Genomic DNA, 18796 nt, shown 5'->3' on the forward strand with positions numbered 1-18796 from the left:
GTGCTGAAGGCCGGATGCTGCATTTGGTGCGCGCTCCACCATGGGCCTTAAGACGCTTCACGCTACAGCAGACCGCCCCAAACGGTCTCTGCCCACTTCAGGACTCAACATAAAATTCTTGCCATACCACACTTTTTGCATTTACCTTGAATTTTAAACTCAAAAATACTTGGCATACTTTTTAATGTTTAGTTTAAATTTCCCCAGATCGCTGACAGATAATCTTCATTATCAGAGGAAATCTTTCAAAACTTTGCACCAAGAAATAGAACGACCTACCGCTTCTTTTATTTATTTATTTATTTTTCCTGGAGGGAACTGAAACAATCAGATTTCAGTAGCATTGTTCTGTTTGTTTGTTGTTTGTTTAGAATATTTTGGCTGGCAATTACGGTACAGACAATGAATGTACAAGCTGTCCCAACTGTGTCTATCCAGCAAATTTTAGTAGCGTTACTACACGAAAGTACATTTCAAAATAACTTTTGGCTGAAGACCAAACACATACTTTTTTTTATAAGTAGGCTAACTTCTCTCTTAGATAATTTCATGCAAGTAAAAGAGCTCAATCACAGAATTACTAAGTTATTTGTAATCTTAAGGTGACATTTCTTAATATGAATTGGTGATGATTAACTTAAGTGGCCTCTTTAAACAAAACGGAAAGTGGGCCTCAGAAGAGAACTTTGGGCTGCACTGTCCTAGTCAGTAAACGCTGCTAAACCTCAACGCTTAAATCATATTTTCCTAGTATCTTCCTCACGTTCCAACTGAGTACGAAATGAGACTCTGGTTATCGATGAAAAGTGGGAACACTTGAAATGATGGCAGACAAATAGTTTTCACATCATGCGGCATTTTACATCTGAGATGGGGTCATCTGTCAGTGCCACCATCTGACTCTGATGACCTCGCTGTACTTCACAGACGAACCTCGTTTCACCATGCCTGGCTTTACTACAGTTCACAGATACTGTGTTTTTTTACAAATTGAAGGTCTGTGGCAACCCTGCATTGTCGGATAATGGTTAGCACTTCTTAGCAATAAAGTATGCTTTAATTAAGGTATGCACATTTTTTGGAGGTAATGCCAATGCACATGTGATAGACTACAGGGTAGTGGTAAACTCTACATGTCCTGAAAACCAAAATAGCCCCCACATTCAAGATGGTATTTATGCTTTTAGTGGAAGAAAAGCGTGTCAGGAATCCCTCTGCAGCACTTCTCCATGACGAACACAGATGCACACACATACACACGCAGCACGTGTACACATGTAAACACAGCTCTCACAGAAAAGGCACACTGGTTACAGCAGAATGATACACCAGTCCATAACCTTATTTATTAGCCAGCCACTTCACTGCTCACAGATACTGAGTGGATATTCTAAGTGAGACCTTCTCCAGTGGCTCCTGACGATGCTAGTCTGTTCACAGGGCGCCCTTCGAAGTCCTCACGGGATATTCGTGCAGGACGCACCGCGGGCAGGCGTGAAGCCCAGGCCTGCCAGTGAGCCCGGGAAGGTGCTCCCCGGGCTCCCTGGATAATATGAAGAGGGGAGGGGAAGGAGGGACCTAGACACCACGGCTTCTAATGGCTTTTTCTCTCTCAAATTCTCAAAACCAAGAAAAGGAAACACAACTACTCCAACATAAAGTGAACCATAATTTAAAAAAATAATAATAATGAAGTTTCTCTCCAGAGAGAGTAGGAAAGATGGGAAAACTGAGTCTGGAAGGAGAAACAGAGTCTGGAAGGCACGGGACACAGAGCAGGAAGGCTGTCTCACACCTCTTGACATCCTGAATTACAAACCTCGATTTCCTCCACTGAATTCCTGAACTTGTAATCTGTATTCTGGAAAACTCGGGCCAGGCAGAGCAGGAGGTGAAAGCTGCAGAGGTGACCAGAGCCGAGGTGGCCCAGCTGTCGAGCACAGCCCAGGGGAGCGTCTGGACAGGTCTCTAAATTCAGTATTTACAATCTCTATTTTTTAGGAGGTAGCAGACCTTGCTGTGATCCAAGAAGGCAGAAAGTCTGGCAAAAGAAATGATTACGGCGGAAAAGACTCTTGGGGAAGAAAAGCAGCTGACATCATTCCTGACTCTTCAGATGTGTTTAAGAAGCATCACTGGGTGCCTTTTATTGGAGAGGGGCAAATGTTCCAAAGAATCTAGAAGATGGCTAGAAGGATGACAGCGGCAGCAGGACACTCCCCCTTGGCCAGTGCGGGAGACTGAAACAGAGACGCCTGTCCAGGCCGTCTTGTGGTTGAAGTCCCACGCGTGCACATGGCTCTCGCATCTAGGTCCAGACGCACCCCTGGTTCTCTGCCCCATCTCCCAGGCCTGAGCAATCTCTCCGCCCTAAACTAACCAGCGCTCTGATCCCAGCTTTCCCTCTGCTGGATGTGCATCAACCCATGTTTCTGCCCCATTGCAGCATCAAACGCCCCCGGAGGGAGGGCTACAGCCCTGGAGTCGGCCGGATTCATTCCTCCCCCTGCCCCGATGTTAACCAGTTGGTAGACTGGACACACCTGCCCGGGCAGCATCTCTGTCAGCCGGGGCTGAAGTTCTGATTTGTGCTGGTCTGAGCCTTCACAGACAGTAAGACAGACGTGGCCCCTGACTTGAGAGTTTACAGTCGAAGGGGAGCTAAGCCCTGTAGGCAGAGGGAAGTGCACAAGATATACGGCAGCAAAGTTCAGGGTACTGGGGGAGTCCACGGCCAGGGCATCGAGCCAGGCGTTGGGAGCTGGCGAGGGTTCTGGGGAAGGGACATTGAAACGGACACTCGGAGGATGCGAAGTGAAGGCGGCAGGAGGTCCCAGCACTGCTGTTGCTTACTCTGCCTGAAATCCACCTCAAATTCCAGCCCCTCCAATCCGCCCGGCTCCCCACTGCCTATGGAATGAAGGGCAGACCCCTCAGCTTTGCCTTTGGATTCTCCACGGCCCGGCACCAAGCCGGGCACCCCAGCTTGGGTGTGCTTCCCTGAAGCAGGCACCCCAGCACGTGTCCCCCGGTCACAGTCCAGCTCCCAGCCTCTGGACCTGTGCCTGCGTCCCCTCCACCCAGAATCCCAGGCCTCCAGATGCAACGAAGCTTTCGGTGTCCAGCGCCAGAGGCACCCTCCCCATGAAACGTCCGGGGGCCCCTGAGCTACCCAGCCCAGGCCAGGCCCTCCCTGCCCTCAAAGCAGAAGCGCTTGACATTTGCTACTTTCTGCCTTGGGTCACTAAACGCGCTTTCTTTCCCGAGTGCCAGCCGTGTGCCTACCAGAGGAGGAAAGACAGCGAGTTCCCTCTGGGAGGCTGTGCTTGGGCCAGCCTCTGAGACACCAGGGAGGGGACGTCTACAGGGCAGGCTGTCCCGGGCCGGGAGCAGGGAGAGGGCTGCACTGGAGACAAAACTGCGGGCTGACAGTGCACGTGGCCGCGGGGCCGGGAGCCAAGGAGTCACCGGGCAGGGCGGGCAGAGCACCAACCCTCCGGCTGGAGAGTCCCTTGTGGGGGGCTGTCCTGAGCACAGGTGCTGGGAGTACTGTGCCCAGCCACACACTCCAGACTGTCCCCAGACACTGTGACATGTCCCCTGCGGGGGGCACAGCCACCACCGCCCGAGAGCCACTGGCCTAGACCTGTGAGCACAGGTCCCAAGTACGTTTCTTTCTTCCCGTGATTTAGTCACTCGCTGATTAAATTAATTGTGAAGCAAGCACTTGGTGAGCGGCTATGACGTGTAAGGCACTCATGCCAGCACTGGAGGCTGTGCCACATGCTGAACACCTCTTTACAGAATATCTGGAAAAAGGCTACATTTCAGGCGGAAACCTGGTAACAGGTGTTCATAAAGGGATATGAGCACTGGAAGCACACAGATCAGAGGCTCCGCACTCAGGCACCCACAGGCTACACGCACAGCGAGGGGCCTGACGTGTCTGCCCACCTTCCTTGAAGCAGACAACGCAGGTGAAGACGCACATGATGCTGTTGTTTCCTGTCCCTGCCAGATGCAGAAGTGCTCGCTGACTTGCGAACAAGCGCGAAACGTGAAGCCTTCTGATTGGTAACTTGTGAGCACACGGTAAATGTCCTCAGCTGCCGTGGAGGGAGATAGTTTTGTCACTGAAAAAACAAATCCTAGAATTGCTGTGGCTGCAGCTTTTCCCTGAATTTGACTTTCTTAAATCCTTGTTATAACCTCCTCACTCTAAAAAGACTAAATGGTAAGAAGGACCCTGTTACGCCCAAAGCCAGCACTTCAGATGGACGCTCTTCACTGTGGCACCTAAAACAGCAACACGGTCGGAACTACGACGGCTGAGCTTTGCAATCCCTTCTCTCTAACGAGGAACTTTTCAAAGCCCTTTTCATGGAGCCAGAATGGCTCAGAAAAAGTAGGTGTCCTTTCCAAAATGTGAAGTTTACTTTTCACAATAAGGAAGTTAGGCCTTAAACAGCTGTTGTACCCGAAGACACATGTACGTAAAATTCCATTTGTTTCCCTGTAAACGGTCCTTATGTTCCCATGGAGGACACCAGACACATCCTACTTCTTCCTAATTCTCCCCATTCACACACACGCAGGCTCCTGGGCCTTCCGCTCCAAATAAAGGCACAAACCGGCAGCAAACAGATGGCAAACCTCTGAACAGTTTCTTCCTCGTGCCAGGCTGCTCTCGGATGTAAACACATTCCCAGACTGTGTTAAAAATGGGGCCCTTTCTGGTTCCGATTCGGTTTCTGTCACCCAAGTTCTGTTCCCAAGAAAGTCCTTGCCGTGCACACGGGCGTGGAGGCCCCTCCACAGGGACGCAGTGAAGCCTCATCCAGGGCCCTGAGCTACGCCTGTTGCCTGGTCGGTTTTCAGTGAACTGACAACGCCGGCCTGTTTATCGGAACTGCAACCGGGCTGGCCTCCGCGGGGTGGGACAGGCTCCCAATAACCCTGAATGCACCTGTTAATTTTGCCTCTGGGTAAACAGTTGAAAACTCCTCAGCTATTTCCTCAAATTGGGTGGAAACAAAGAAACATGAGATTAAAAAAAAATGTCTAGATTTGGGAATTGGAGATGCATTAATTTAAAAAGGGAACAGGGTCAAACTAGGGGCTGGGAGGCTAATAAGTACAGAGCACACAGCAGGGTAAGAGTTCACTTAATTTACCCCGAGATCTATTCCAGACGCGGCCAATGAGAGATTATTGGATCCAGACCTGTGACTGCTTCCTAAGGCCAACCTCACTTAAGCGTCACCGCCCGCCCTTCAGAAATATTGCTAGTACCCCAACCTGTTCACGGGAGGGGGGCTTACTCAGCTGGCAGCCCCCTAACTTTTGTTCTCTGTGCTGCTCCCCCTAATTCCCTCCTCTGCTGTGGGAATCGGGCAGAACAGCTGCCATGCAAACCGCAGGACACCCAAGTTGATCCTACTCGATGAGATTTTTAGTGCTTTATTACACGGAAAGCCAACCCCAAGGATAACAGACTACAGACAACAGCAAACGCTCTATCAGGCCGGCGGTATGCGGTTAAGGGCTCGGAGATTTACCGGAAGGGCTGCCCATCAATCAAGCGCTCTTTCTTACACATCAGATTTAGAAAGAAGGAGAAGAGGATGGAGCCTAAGGCAGCTTAGTTAAGATGTTCAGAATGCATGTGTTTGCTCCAAACCAGAGGGGAGAGCTGAGGGACCAGCTGTAATTAAGACTGTCTTCTAACCTTTTAATTATTATTAATGTGTACACTTACAAGACTGAGAAAATGTATATATTTTACTGCAAAAGGAAATCAGTTCTAGGTGTTTGCTGGTGTCACTTAAATATTTAAGTGCATTTGGTGAGCAAAGATATACTCACATTCAAGGGGTTTACTGGAAATAACAGACTTTGTTAAAGATAGGAGCTTCAGGGCAGGAATGCGCTTCTTGCCTGTGCAATCTCGACTGTCTGGAGACACACAGCTGTGCGGCAGGACACAGGCACCTAATGGGAAAGGCTTTTTCGGGGCGGTGATCCAGGCAAACCAGTAAGGAAGTGATCACCAACACTAAGCCACCGGGAGCCTTCCCTCACCTGGTGTTTACACCACCAAACACCACATTTAAAAAAATAATAATGAAAAACAAGAAAAGCCGGACTGGAGAACTGCCCACAGAACATGAAATAAATGCTCTAATGGGGCTTCCCTGCTGGCACAGCGGCTGAGAGCCCGCCTGCCGATGCAGGGGACGCGGGTTCGTGCCCCGGTCCGGGAGGATCCCACATGCCGCGGAGCGGCTGGGCCCGTGAGCCATGGCCGCTGAGCCTGCGCGTCCGGAGCCTGTGCTCCGCAACGGGAGAGGCCACAGCAGTGAGAGGCCCGCCTACCGCAAAAAAAAAAAAAAAAAAAAAAAAAAGTGCTCTAATGAAAATCCGAGGTGACTGGACTGTCTGTAATGCGAGCATCTCCCAACCTCACACTCCTCTTCTGTTTCTTATTCAGAACAATCACCTTTTATTTGCAGAGGTGCACTCTTTCAAATGAGAAGAAAGTGGCAGGCCACTGGCAGACACTGCCGAGCAGTGGCCACACGCGTGCGCGGTCCCCGCCCGGGTGTGTCTGAAACTGACCACCGCGCTGGGTCCTGGCCCCGCGGGCAGCGGACAGGAAGGAGGCCTGTACCACACGGGGCCGCTGGGGCCACTGCCCTCCCATGACTGTCCCTCCAGCCACTGGGCCGCAGCTGGTGAAGACTCAGGGCGCCTGCTCGCCCTGGGATGAAGCCAGGGACCAGCGTGCAGGGCGTGCGCCCAGCACTGAACGTCAAATGACAGGTTCGATTTGCTGGGGCTTCCTTTGGGTCAAATCTTCCAAGTACATTTTCTATAACAAGGGAAGATTTTGCCTAATGAGTTGACTCAGAAATGAAGTCAAGACATCCGTTCTAGACGCAAAGATACATCCGCCGCTTCGTGTTGCACAGCAGCGTTTCACTATTTACCTTCCACAAGCCTGGCCCTTCCTGAAAGGATGCTTTTCCTCGTAATTCACGCTTTGATGATTTTGCACTTGATCTTTCCCATTCTCACTTTTTCCTCCGGACTTCCATTGCTAACAACCCTCACCTACTTTTCTTTCTTTCTTTTTTTTTTTTACATCTTTATTGGAGTATAATTGCTTTACAATGGTGTGTTAGTTTCTGCTTTATAACACAGTGAATCAGTTATACATATACACACGTTCCCATATCTCTTCCCTCTTGCGTCTCCCTCCCTCCCACCCTCCCTATCCCACCCCTCCAGGCGGTCACAAAGCACCGAGCTGATCTCCCTGTGCTATGCGTCTGCTTCCCACTAGCTATCTATTTTACATTTGGTAGCGTATATATGTCCATGCCTCTCTCCCGCTTTGTCACAGCTTACCCTTCCCGCTCCCCATATCCTCAAGTCCATTCTCTAGTAGGTCTGTGTCTTTATTTCCGTCTTACCCCTAGGTTCTTCATGACTTTTTGGTTTCTTTTTTCTTTTTCTTAGATTCCATATATATGTGTTAGCGAAAGAGAAAAACAAATATCGACTACTTTTCTGTTTCTGGGGGTGGCAGAAGGAGGCAGGTCTGCTCACCACTTAGTGTCCTCACTTCTGTCCTTGTCGGAAGAGGGGAAATGCAGGCGGGCCGTGACAGAGTTTCTTCCATTTCCTTTCTTTCCTCCTCACCAAGTGCGCACAGGAAACTTCTGAAAACGGCCCGAGACATGCAACGCCGCCACACGGAGCACAAAGCATCGGGCCTTTCGGTAAAAGGTTGTCTCAAGGTTACGCGGGGGGTAACAGGGCGTGTGTGTGCACACGCGGACAGCCGTGGACGTGGGGCTGGACAAGCTGTCCAGATCTGCACAGAGCAGGAGGCTGCCAGGACACCAACATGTGGAGTAATGGGTTCACTAAAGAGAACACTCATAATTGGGCAATCGTTCCGGCAGTTGAGGGCTCGGTTAAGATGGCCTGGGAGAGGTAACCACTTACTGTGGGTGGTGAAACGCGCAAATCCTACATGGATCAGACCGAGTTATTCATTTTAGAAATCCCCTGAGTCGAATGAATGAGTCATGCACGTAAGGTGTATTTTGTGTTTTATTTCCTCCACTCCGATACCGGTGCCAAATCCCCCCACTCCCCTGCCCCACCCCGGCCTCCAGCACCGTTCGGAGGCAGACAATGCCACCACTGTTTCCAGAACACAGACGTGGTCAAGAGTGGAATAACATCATGATGCCCCGGGGGGGCAGGGCAGCTGAGGCTGTGTCAGCATTTCCATTATAAAAATCTCTTTTCAAGGACTAATAGCTCAGTTGTAAAAGTTCACACCCACACCCAGGTAAAATTTGTTAGCAGAAACTATTGCGTTCTGTAAAACGGGAAAATGTACGCGTTCAAAAAGTCATACTTTGAACGCACACCAATTTCTCCTACACAGACATGGGGCAAGAGGCCTCGGGGAAAGGTGAGTCCCCGTCTGTGGTGGGGGGCGTGGTCTCGGGCAACGACAGGCACCTCAGTGGCTTCATTTTACCGAAATCAAGGGCAAAGAGACCACATGCTGAATTGGGATTTCAGTTTTCAAAACTCAGATTTTGTCCTTGTCAAAACCAAAAGACAGTAAGACTCATGACCACCTTCTCTCCTCCGACACCATCCATCCTTATACAACAGTGGTTCTCATCCACTGGGGAGGTTCTCCCCCAGGAGGCCGTGGCCACGTCTGGGACGCCTGTGGTTGACACCCCAGCTGGGGTTGCGCTACCAGGGCCGAAGCCAGGGGGCTGCTCCCAGGGTCCCGGACGGCAGGGGTGACGAGGTCGGGACTGCTGGTTAGTTACCCGGAGCCCCGCAGGCCGCCCCCCACCCCGGGGGAGACCCGCAGGAGGCAGGCCTTGCGCACAGACCCTCTCCCTGGGGCCTGAGAGGTTCGCGTGTGTTTTCTTTATGCATTTACTGGAAAGGAGGCACGTCGACATCCCATATCCACTACTCGGCCTCTTCCCCTGGTCATACTTTCCTGCTAAGGGTGACTTTTTCTAAAGCACACAGACAACCAGAAAAAAGAAAGAAAAGAAGATGAGAAATAAGTGGCCCTGTGCGAGCGAGGCCCCGATGCCTATTTTCTGTTCGCATTAGAGGGAGGCGGCCGCGCTGCGGGGCCACAGCGTGTAGTCTGGGCTCACGGGCACCAAAAACCTTCCGCTCGCCTTGTTCATCCATGACGAACGCATCGCCAATGCCCACATTTTATCTCCTATCCATCAATCATCTCCACACCGCAGGTCAGGGAAGACACGAGGGGCCGTGTGTGCCCTGATGACCCGCGATGGGAAACGGGCGAGGAAGGTACAGACGAGACTCTAAGAAGAAGGTCCCAGGCCCGACCTCAGCACGAGCGTCAGCGTATTCTCCAGGTGCCACCTGTTTGCTAAAACCATCAAAGTAACGTATTCTGGTAATTCAAACGTCAAGTCCTTTTCTTCCTTTTTTCTCCCATCGAGGGGAAGACGTACTTATTAAGGAAAGAGAACAAGGGCAAGAGGCGGAAGGTAGAGTCCCATCGAGAGGAGAGACACAGCCCTGCAGAGTGTGGTCGCCCCAAGTTCGGGGACGGCCGACAGCACCCCGCAAAATGCCACTGCCCGGAGAGGGTGTGCCCTTCCCCATCGGCTGTCTTGGTAGCTGTCGCAAGGGCGAGGCAGGTGACGTCAAACAGCGGAGGAGAAAGAACGCAAGGATAACACGTTAAGCAAAGTAGTCAACTGGACGAAGCAATAAAAGTCTTACTTTTGTTACCAAAATATAGCATACGAGCAACTAGTAGAGTGACAGGGAAATAATATTCACCAGGTAAAAGTATACACAAAACTCAACCTTCCAGAATTTGAAACATTTCCAATGGAATTTAAATTTACTCTGCCAACAAGTTATAGGCATCGTATCATATCCTTTCTCTCCACTGCTACTACTGTTACTGCTACAACACACACACACACACACACACACACACACACCCCACACGTGTGTAACGAGGCATGTATGCACTTCCTGGGGAGATTCTGGCATTGTGAGGTTGGATTTATAAACGTTCATATACACTGTGTGTCTGTGTATCCATCTCTCAACCCCCAAACCTCCCACAAGAGTCCCACATCCTCCGGAATCCGAAGGGCCGCGCAATGAACACTCACCAAGGTGCAGGCGGAGGAGAGGCAAACCTCCCTATGGGCGCACAGGCAGCCTCGAGGGGCAGGTCCTGCATTTCGGGGTGTGGCCAGCGAGGGCAAATGTGTTAGCTGTTGGAGGTGACAGTGATAACAATGGTGTCTGAGTGTTTAAAATGCCTCAACCGTTTTCACCTCCTGATTCTGGTGAGTAAAGTCACTGAACATGAGAACCGTCTCTGTAATTCGCCTGGCCCTGGCGCTTCCTCACAGAAAGCTGCGCTCTAACCCACCTGCGGGGACAGGCCGCATCCATTCCTAGTTACAACTCGGGACCTACACTCTCTCCCTTTACTTCCTTAAGTCAGAGAAGTCCTCCTGGCCCTGAAAACATCCCTGGCTACCGTATGGTGCCAGACTTCCCCACCGATTAGACAGGCGCTCTCCCTGAGGCTGGGAGCTGACGTGCTTGCACTCTTTGCATTTCACAGTCCGCGGCTGCAGAGACTCCCTCGCTGGGATGCAGACGCCCCAGCTTTGCTCAGGATAGGTGACACTAGCAGCTGCCCATCTGGACAAAACGCAACAGAGCAGAGTGAGCCCCTTACCCCAGTGGGGTTCAACACGCAGGGCCGCTCCACCTGGGCTGCGACGTGCAGCTTCAAGAGGCAGACTCAGAGGGGCCCCTCGTTCTGCTGTGTGCTTCTGACACCTTGCCCCTGGGACCAACCACTCTACTGCCAACAGGGCCTCGGGGAAGTGACCACTCATTCCCTAAGTCTGTCTTGAGCTGAAGGACAGCAGTTCATCAATGCGATGGAGAGAGAGCGCAAAAATATTAAAGACCACTCGCGAGCTTTAAATCACGCTCAGAGTCTAAGGAATCAAACAAATGAAGCCGGTCCCAGGACGCAGACAGCTGCACCACACACTAAGGGGATGAACAGGCCCCTCCACAGGGCAACACGGGCACCCAGCGGCGCATCCAACCTCTGCAGACACACCCAAGGCTTCTGATTAGAAAATCACCAAGTGACGACGCAAGAGGAGGGCCAGGCCTCAGACGGACGGGGGGGAGCCGCACCAGGACGTTCACTGCGGGGAGCCGGGCGGGGCCTTGCTGCTGGCCCCTCTCAGGAGATGGACAGCCGTCAGGAGCACAGGGCTCCTGGAGTTCCTCTCAGGAGATAAGGCCTGTGGACACATGGGGGCCGTAGGTCTGGGGCAGCTCACGCTGACCCGGGCTGGAGAGGGATGTCCGGTCCACGATCTCAGCTCCTTACACTTTGGAAACTACAGTTCGGCTCCAGCTAAGGGTTGGTTGATGCAGGGTCACCGTAGGGCTCATTTGGAAAGTGTTCCTAAATTTCCTTTTATCAGGAATGGCCTCTTAAAATGGAACATACACTGGCCTCCCGTTTGTGGGTCTGAGAGCCAACAGCAGAATGCAGATGCCCAAAGCCTGAGAAGAGGGGCGGCCCTGTCTGTTTGGCATCATCAGGAATATAATGAAATGCATCTGTATTATTCTTTACATTTTGTAGCAGGACTGATCCACGGACCGTGTGCAGACTTGGGTTTTTTTACGAATTAAGTCGAAATATTCTGACAGTCTAGCGGTTGCCACTGTTAGAAATTGCATTTCCGTGATTATAAGCAAAGGACACCGAGGTGGGCGTCCTGGAAGATTCACCAGATTGATTTTAGGAAAAATTCTGCCGTGTCCACCCCCAGCCTGCATTACACGTATGAACACGTGTCTCACTGTATCAGAGCCCCGTGTGTATTACGTTCATGAAGATCTACGCCCTTGACGTACGAGAAAAGTCACAGAGCTGAGACCTGGGAGCCTACCGTCTCATTAGTCTGTGACTCCAAACATCTCAGCACATTGAATAAAACATATAAAATCAGACTAAAAGGATCCATAATGTTAAATCTTCAAACAAGAATGAAGCCTGGAGAAAACTGCTTAGACGTTACCCCTCATTTCTTGCAAAGTAAGCTCATATTTAAGTTCAGATGGACCGGGTTAACAATGACTATTTTTACTGTTAAAATGCCCCAGGGAAGTTATAAACGCACCAAATATGCTATTAACCTTCCTTTATATTGTGTGCAGCTGTATGGCTTTGTACCAGGGACCAAACTTCCCAACCAGGCCAGCAATGTGAAAGAGGCTTTTTTCCCAAAACCTTTCAATAACAATGCTTTGCTTGTCACTACATTTCCATTTCTTTTTTTCTACTACTTCACACTACTATTTGGTTTAGATTTTACTTATTGCAATTACTTTTCGCTGAGGAGCGCATTATGTATTACCGAACAGGAATAAAAACAGGCGAAGAAATGTCACAAACAGAGGTGAGTAAATTCAGATGTTTATTTCTGATGCCCAGAGTCAACGCTTTCTTAACTCTCAAAATCATTCTCCCCGACCAGTTTAAAGAGGTGTTTTTAACGTTTCTGTAGGGCCTTCCTCAGCTTCAGTAATATTAAGGATGCTCAATCGATCTCATGAGATCTTTTTCTTACTGTCTACATGGGAGGCTAAAATCTATTCAGCTCCTAAAAGGGAATTTTAATGGCTTTCGACCATTTACAAGCGCTGGCAGGCTCCATTAAAGGAGAAGTGTCAGCCACATTTCTGGGCCTTTCTCTTTTCACAGGACTGAGATGGAAGCAGAGGCCCTGAGGTCGGCTTCTCAGGTCTGAGGGGACACGCCCTGTCCTCTGTGCTACTGTTTACACTTTATGAACTTTGTACTCGGACCTGCACAAAATGACGATTCAGCCGAGGCCCTCACAGCTGTTAACTGCCCAGTGTGTTGTCGCATGATTTCTTTTTGACATCCAACCACAGCACCTACGCAGGAGACAAACAGTGGACACGGCAGAAGCCCCACTAGGACCCTCGTGCCGTGTCTGCTCTGCTGATGGAAGTGCTTTCCTCAAATGCTGCCGCTCACAGAAAGGCCGTCGACAAAGTCATCGCTGAGATGGTTCTCATGAGAGAGACGAGAACAAAAACCTCCTCAGGCAGAAGGTGAGACTAGGCTAAACTGCAGGGCCCTGGGTGAGACTTCAACACAAAAAGTCAGCTCCATTTCGTGTAAAGTCGCGAACTTTTAGCGGTACCGGCCACCAAGAGCGCAGTGAGACAAGTGTAACTGCCTTAACGAGTCCCCTCCTCCTGAGACTGCCCCTCCTCATGGGGCTGAACTTCCCATCTGGCTTCTGCTTTTGCTTTATGAGTCAGGAAAAACGACACCAAAGCCCTTGCTTCAGGGCGATCTGTCCAGAGACCCCAGGCTGTGGATGGGCGGCTGAAGTGTCTGGGGTCGGGCAGCCCCGCCCTCGATGGCACGGACGGCTCGTGAGCCCAGCGCCCTCTGAGGTTCCCTGTGCACAGTCGGGGGCCGCACAGATGACGCCACAGCCCTTGTGACAGTCACATTCAAATCGTGACACTTGACTGCATCCAAAGAACAATATCATAACTTACTTATTAAATGCCTTCAAATATATTCATCCTTATTTTAAGAAAACAGTACTAAGTCCAAACTTTACGAAACTAGAGAATCTTGCTTAATGATCGGACTAGAATAGAAGCCGACAGTACACACTGTCCTTCTCCTCACTGGTCTTCCAGACCTCAGATTCTAGTGAGGAAGAGAGACTAAGCAAATAACCAGTTAAAACCTCACAAGACATCTACATCATAATTTGTTTTTTTTAAAAAAGGAAGAGATGATATCCTGTAATGACCTATAGTGGAAAAGAATCTAAAAAAGTATATATAACTGAATCGCTTTTCTGTACACCTGAAACACAACACTGTAAATTAACTATGCTTCAATTTTTAAAAAAAGATAATCAATGAGGAAAAAAAGGAAGAGAGAAATTCAAAATAAATCAATGACCTGACTTTAATAATACATATTTTTAAATACTGGGAGTATACAAATTAGATATTCAGTTAAAACATTATAATAAATTCTGTAATTTTTTTCAGTTAAAAGAAGTTGCTCCATATAATGGGCTACTACTCAACAATAAAATATATACACAACAACTGGGGTGAATCTCAGACGCATATGCTAAGTGAAAGAAGCCAGACTTTCAAATGCTACTGCTGTAGAATTACATTTATATGTTACTCCGTAAAAGGGGGAACTATGCGGTAGAACACTCCGTGATTCCGAGGGGTGAGACATGGGAGGAGAAGAGGAAGCTGTGGGGTAGGGGCAATTTGCTGAGGGATGGGCTGTCCTACATCTTGACTATGGTGGAGGTTACAGGACTACACGCGGTTACAAAACCCGCAGAACTACAGACCAAGAAGGATGAACTTCACTGTGTGTAAGTTACACCTCAGTAAACCTGACTCAACACCAAACAGCTGATATTTTTCACTAATATTGGAGAGTTGCCCCAAATCAGACGAAAAGAGTCTTAAGAGCGTATGTTGCCAGCCATGAAAGGGAGCCGGGTCCACAGGTTTGGGTTTTTAGGAACTTGGTTCAGAAGGTAAAGGCACGCGTTTAGAAGCTTCAATAAGTCAAGTTCTCCAACTCACTGAGTCGCATACGACCAAATGCTGATGCGAGGGAGGTAAGAATCCCAGCGTTCCCGCTCCCCCCGGGGTCAACCAGCCGCTTCCCCTGGTGCCGCCCACATCTGCTCCACCAGTTCTGGCCAGCGGGCAGCATCTGGGCCAGGGCTCACCATCCCGTCGGGGCAGGAAACACCAGGCCTCTCCATTCAAGAGCGTAATTTACAGAAACCAGCTCTGTCTTCCCTCTGTCTTCCAGTTAGTTAGTGGCCTGCTTCTGAGCCAGGTGCCCGGAGTAAAGCCTGACGGGTCACCCGCAGGCACGATGCTCACAGGACGGAGGGCTCTCAGGATGCGAAGGACAGAAAGCTAGACCAACAGCTCCCAAGTTCTGGGCTGACAACGTTCATTCCAGATGGACAGGTGCGCAGTCGAAGTGGGGAAGACGATGGGATGCGGTTAAAGACCACAGTCTGCACAATGAACCGACAGCACGGGGAACCCAAGGGTTCCAGAACCAGGAGGTTAGCGCGAGGCTGCTGTCTGCCCTGCACCTGAGTTAGCCATCGCCAACGTTAACAACTCTGGTCATTAACCGTCTGTCTTATGTGAAGTCAAACTCTTTCTTGTAAAATGTTATTTTGACCTTTGGAACAATATAGATGATTTCTATTCCCTCTACTAGATAACAGCCTCTCAAGTGTGAAAACGAAGCTTTCAAGTTTCCACTTTAGGCCAAAGCATATACTGAAGTAGTTTCTAAGAAATATCTACAATTGCCAACTAAACGACGTTAATTCCTTGACCGCGGTCACCAGAAGCGTCATTCTCTATCCACCATTCTCTGGTGGCCAGCAAGTCAGCCTTGGGCCATCCAGAAGCCCTAGGAGTTGAAAGGTCGCATAACCTCAAAAGGCAGATGCCAGACGCTCTGAATGTTACGCCAGCAATGGCTGGGGGGTGGGGGGGGCGGCGGGCAGGGGCACTCCAGCTTCGGATACCTGGGGCACAGCCAGGGGTTAGTTCTACCCCAGAGCCAGTGGGGTAAGCAGCTCGGTCCTGCCTTCCAGAGGGAAATCAGGGGAGCCTGGCTCCTGTGACAGGAGCGGCCTCCAGGGCTGGATGCCAGCGCTACACAGCCTGATCCAATTCCCCTGATTTCAGGGCACGAAGCAGCAATGTCAGAGGCTAAAGGTCATCTCTGCAATCTCTCCCCTCCAAAAGTGAAAGACCAAGAGGCACCCACAGGTCACAGAGAAGCTGGCCAACTGGCTGGCCTGCTGTCACAGCCCTGTCCTGCGGCAGATGCACTTCCTTCCCCGACCACAGCGAGTCCTTACGAAGGACTTATGAGTCCCACAGCGGGGCTTACGAACACGCTTGGTCCCGTTCCACTTTTCTTCTGAGGAAGTTCGTGTAGATTACAAAGACAAAATATAATTTATCTCTTTCAGACCTAAATTTAGTTAAAATTCAAACTGAAGAGCAGATATTATTGACTATGTTTAAGAACAGAGACATTCCACAAACCTTAAAATAATAAAAGAGCCTCAGAGAGGACATTTGCTTCAACCCCTTTCCCAACCATTGAAGTTTTAGTTACTTTAAACCTCGGAGTGTTTGACTAGGATTTACAGAAAATAACTCGAACAGGAAGGGAGATGATGATGAAAGAACAGATACTTCTGCACGAGAACTCCTCATTCTTCACAAACCAGACCAATAAAAATAATGTTTTGTTTGATGAGTTAAGCTCATTTATTTATTTTAGAGGCTGTGGGGTGATCCCTCGGTATTGAAAGAGAAATAAAAGCTATTTTGTTTAATATTTCAAACTGAAAGAGTGGTTCTCCCTTTACATGAACATACCTTGGACAGGAGAGACGGGAAAAGACAAGGGCTCCTGCTGGCACAGCATCGGGCGGCCAGGGAACAGCATCGCCAGAGCCTGTCAACAACACTCACCAGCGCATCAGGTGCTGGCACAGCACAGCAAGCTACTGGGAAGACTTGGCTGCATATTTCAAATGTGTAGCTCAGAAAGGTTCTTTGCATTAGCTAGAATAAGGTTAACAAATATTAAAATCTTTCATAAAAAGAGCCTATGATTTATACATCCCCACATCTTGCTATAGCTCATGCTGATCTGTCTTTGCCAAAGAATCTTCCCCCAGTTGCACCCAGCAAGCCTCAGATTAACTTGAAAACATCTAACTTCTTATTCATGTAGTATTTTCCTCTGTAAAAAATTGTGGATTTATTATTTGGTACTGTTGAAAGGTATTTTTCTTCAGGTTAAAATAATGGGCATGACTGAAAAGCTGGTGGAGAAGAGAACTAATTTCTGTGCACACGATGATTATAACGTTGTTAAGAAAAGCCTTTCCAAGCAGCATTCTCTCTTCCTGACATAAAATCCGCATCAGCTTACACCAAACGCTGAGCAAACGTCACTAAATTAGAGAAGTTAAATACTGAAGTTATACATGACTTATTAGAAGTAGCAACGGCTTGGAAGCTAAACTAAGTACATTATTCTACTCTTTAACATGTAAGGAAGGATGCTTATATCTTCACTCCACAGAACAGGAAGAAAAATTTCTCAGGGAATGTGACTTTAGACATTAAATTCAAAAGCATCTGCCTTTGTTGCCTCAGTGGCCTTTGTCACCTGTGACTGGAGGAGTTGGCAAAGCCATCGAGAGGGAGGGGGATTTATCAACGAGCTGCAGCCGGGGGTCACACTCACAACCGCTAGTTTCTCGGAACACACAGGAAAACTCGCCACAGGAAAAACTCTAGCAAGTCAAAAAGAAAATGTTTTAGGATTTCACCTTAGAGGGTATATTTTTCCTATTTGTTTTAGTACATTCTTGTGTGTAGGATGAGTGGACTGGAAACAGCACCCACAAACGCCTGGCTGTAAACCCTGAAGTGTTATGTAATGTGTCCACGTAGTAATTCCTCATATCACACTTCCAAACACAGGAAAACATGTGTGTGTGCGTGTATGTGTGCGTGTGTGTGTCTTCCAATATAATAGGGGCGGGAGGGGAAGTCTCCTGGTGATTTTATTCAACAACTCTAAATTTACATGAAGTATCTGGGTAGCTTTTTTTTAAAAGAACTTTTGTGTAGCATGAGAATGGGCTATTTTATACTAGTGATTTAAAGATTCTGACACCTCCTGGAAGCTTCTGAAACATCGTGCACATTAAAATCCCTCCTAAGTCGATTTAGACGTGCTCTCCTTTGCTTCAGCTCATGCAGTGAGGGCACCTGCACGTGTACGTCTACACAGCACAGAAGGTGGACAGTGTATAAATCCCTCTACCTTTGGCATCATTGTAAAGCACACACTTATCAATAAAATGCAAACATGTCACATGCATGTGACTCCCTTCATATCTGTGTTTGTAAGAACTTCACAAATCCCCAACCTTTAAAGTTAGGAAAAAATAAAAAACAAGCTGGGTAACATATTTTCTAGTGTGTAGCCTTAAAAAGACATTAACCAATTTCAAACAAATTAGCCAATAAACCAACAGGAAAAAAGTGGTCATTTTCAACTGATAAGATTAAATCATCTATGAGAGGCAGGTCATAACATTTTATTTATGAAAAAAATTTTAAGTCACTCTTTACAAAAATAAGAAATACGTTCCCCTAGTTTATTATCAGTTCAAAAACAATCCGAAGAAGATAAAACATGTAGATTTGAGTTATTTATAAAACTTTTCTTATTCATTGGTCTTACTGCATAGGAATGGCACTTCGATTAATCTTTCAAAGCAGGGACTTCGGAAGCTATAGTTAACCTCTGTATTAGAAAAAAAAGACAGGGAATTTCAATGCAATGTATCTAAATAATGTAGTTCCTAACAGCATTTTTAAAAATAGAAGTATAAATTTAAAGAACCGTGACAAAGGAAAAACGATGAATTAATAAAATAGCATTCCACTCTTAATTTCTAAGATTAGAAATAATAAATTATTTATTTTTACCACAATTAAGAACATTTTAATGATCAGACAACGGGGCAAAGCT

The 18796-nt window shown here is 48.4% G+C and overlaps 1 protein-coding gene across 16 annotated transcripts in view; it reads right to left on the reverse strand.

Moving 5' to 3' along the window:
• GMDS (GDP-mannose 4,6-dehydratase) overlaps positions 1 to 18796 on the reverse strand; it is a 481231-nt gene that overhangs the window by 182027 nt on the left and 280408 nt on the right. Inside the window, exon 8 of one of the 16 annotated variants that reach the window (XM_089918203.1) lies at positions 17951 to 18568. The exons of the other annotated variants lie outside the window; for them this stretch is intronic. Coding sequence (XP_089774329.1) covers positions 18527 to 18568 — 42 coding nt within the window. The 3' untranslated portion in view covers positions 17951 to 18526. Of the gene's footprint in view, positions 1 to 17950; positions 18569 to 18796 lie in introns of those variants that run through there. 16 annotated transcript variants of the gene reach the window in all.

Source organism: Delphinapterus leucas, chromosome 10 (genome assembly GCF_059928025.1).
Source record: "Delphinapterus leucas isolate spDelLeu-1000000601 "Yukka" chromosome 10, BTC_Dleu_Yukka2, whole genome shotgun sequence".
NCBI lineage: Eukaryota > Metazoa > Chordata > Mammalia > Artiodactyla > Monodontidae > Delphinapterus > Delphinapterus leucas.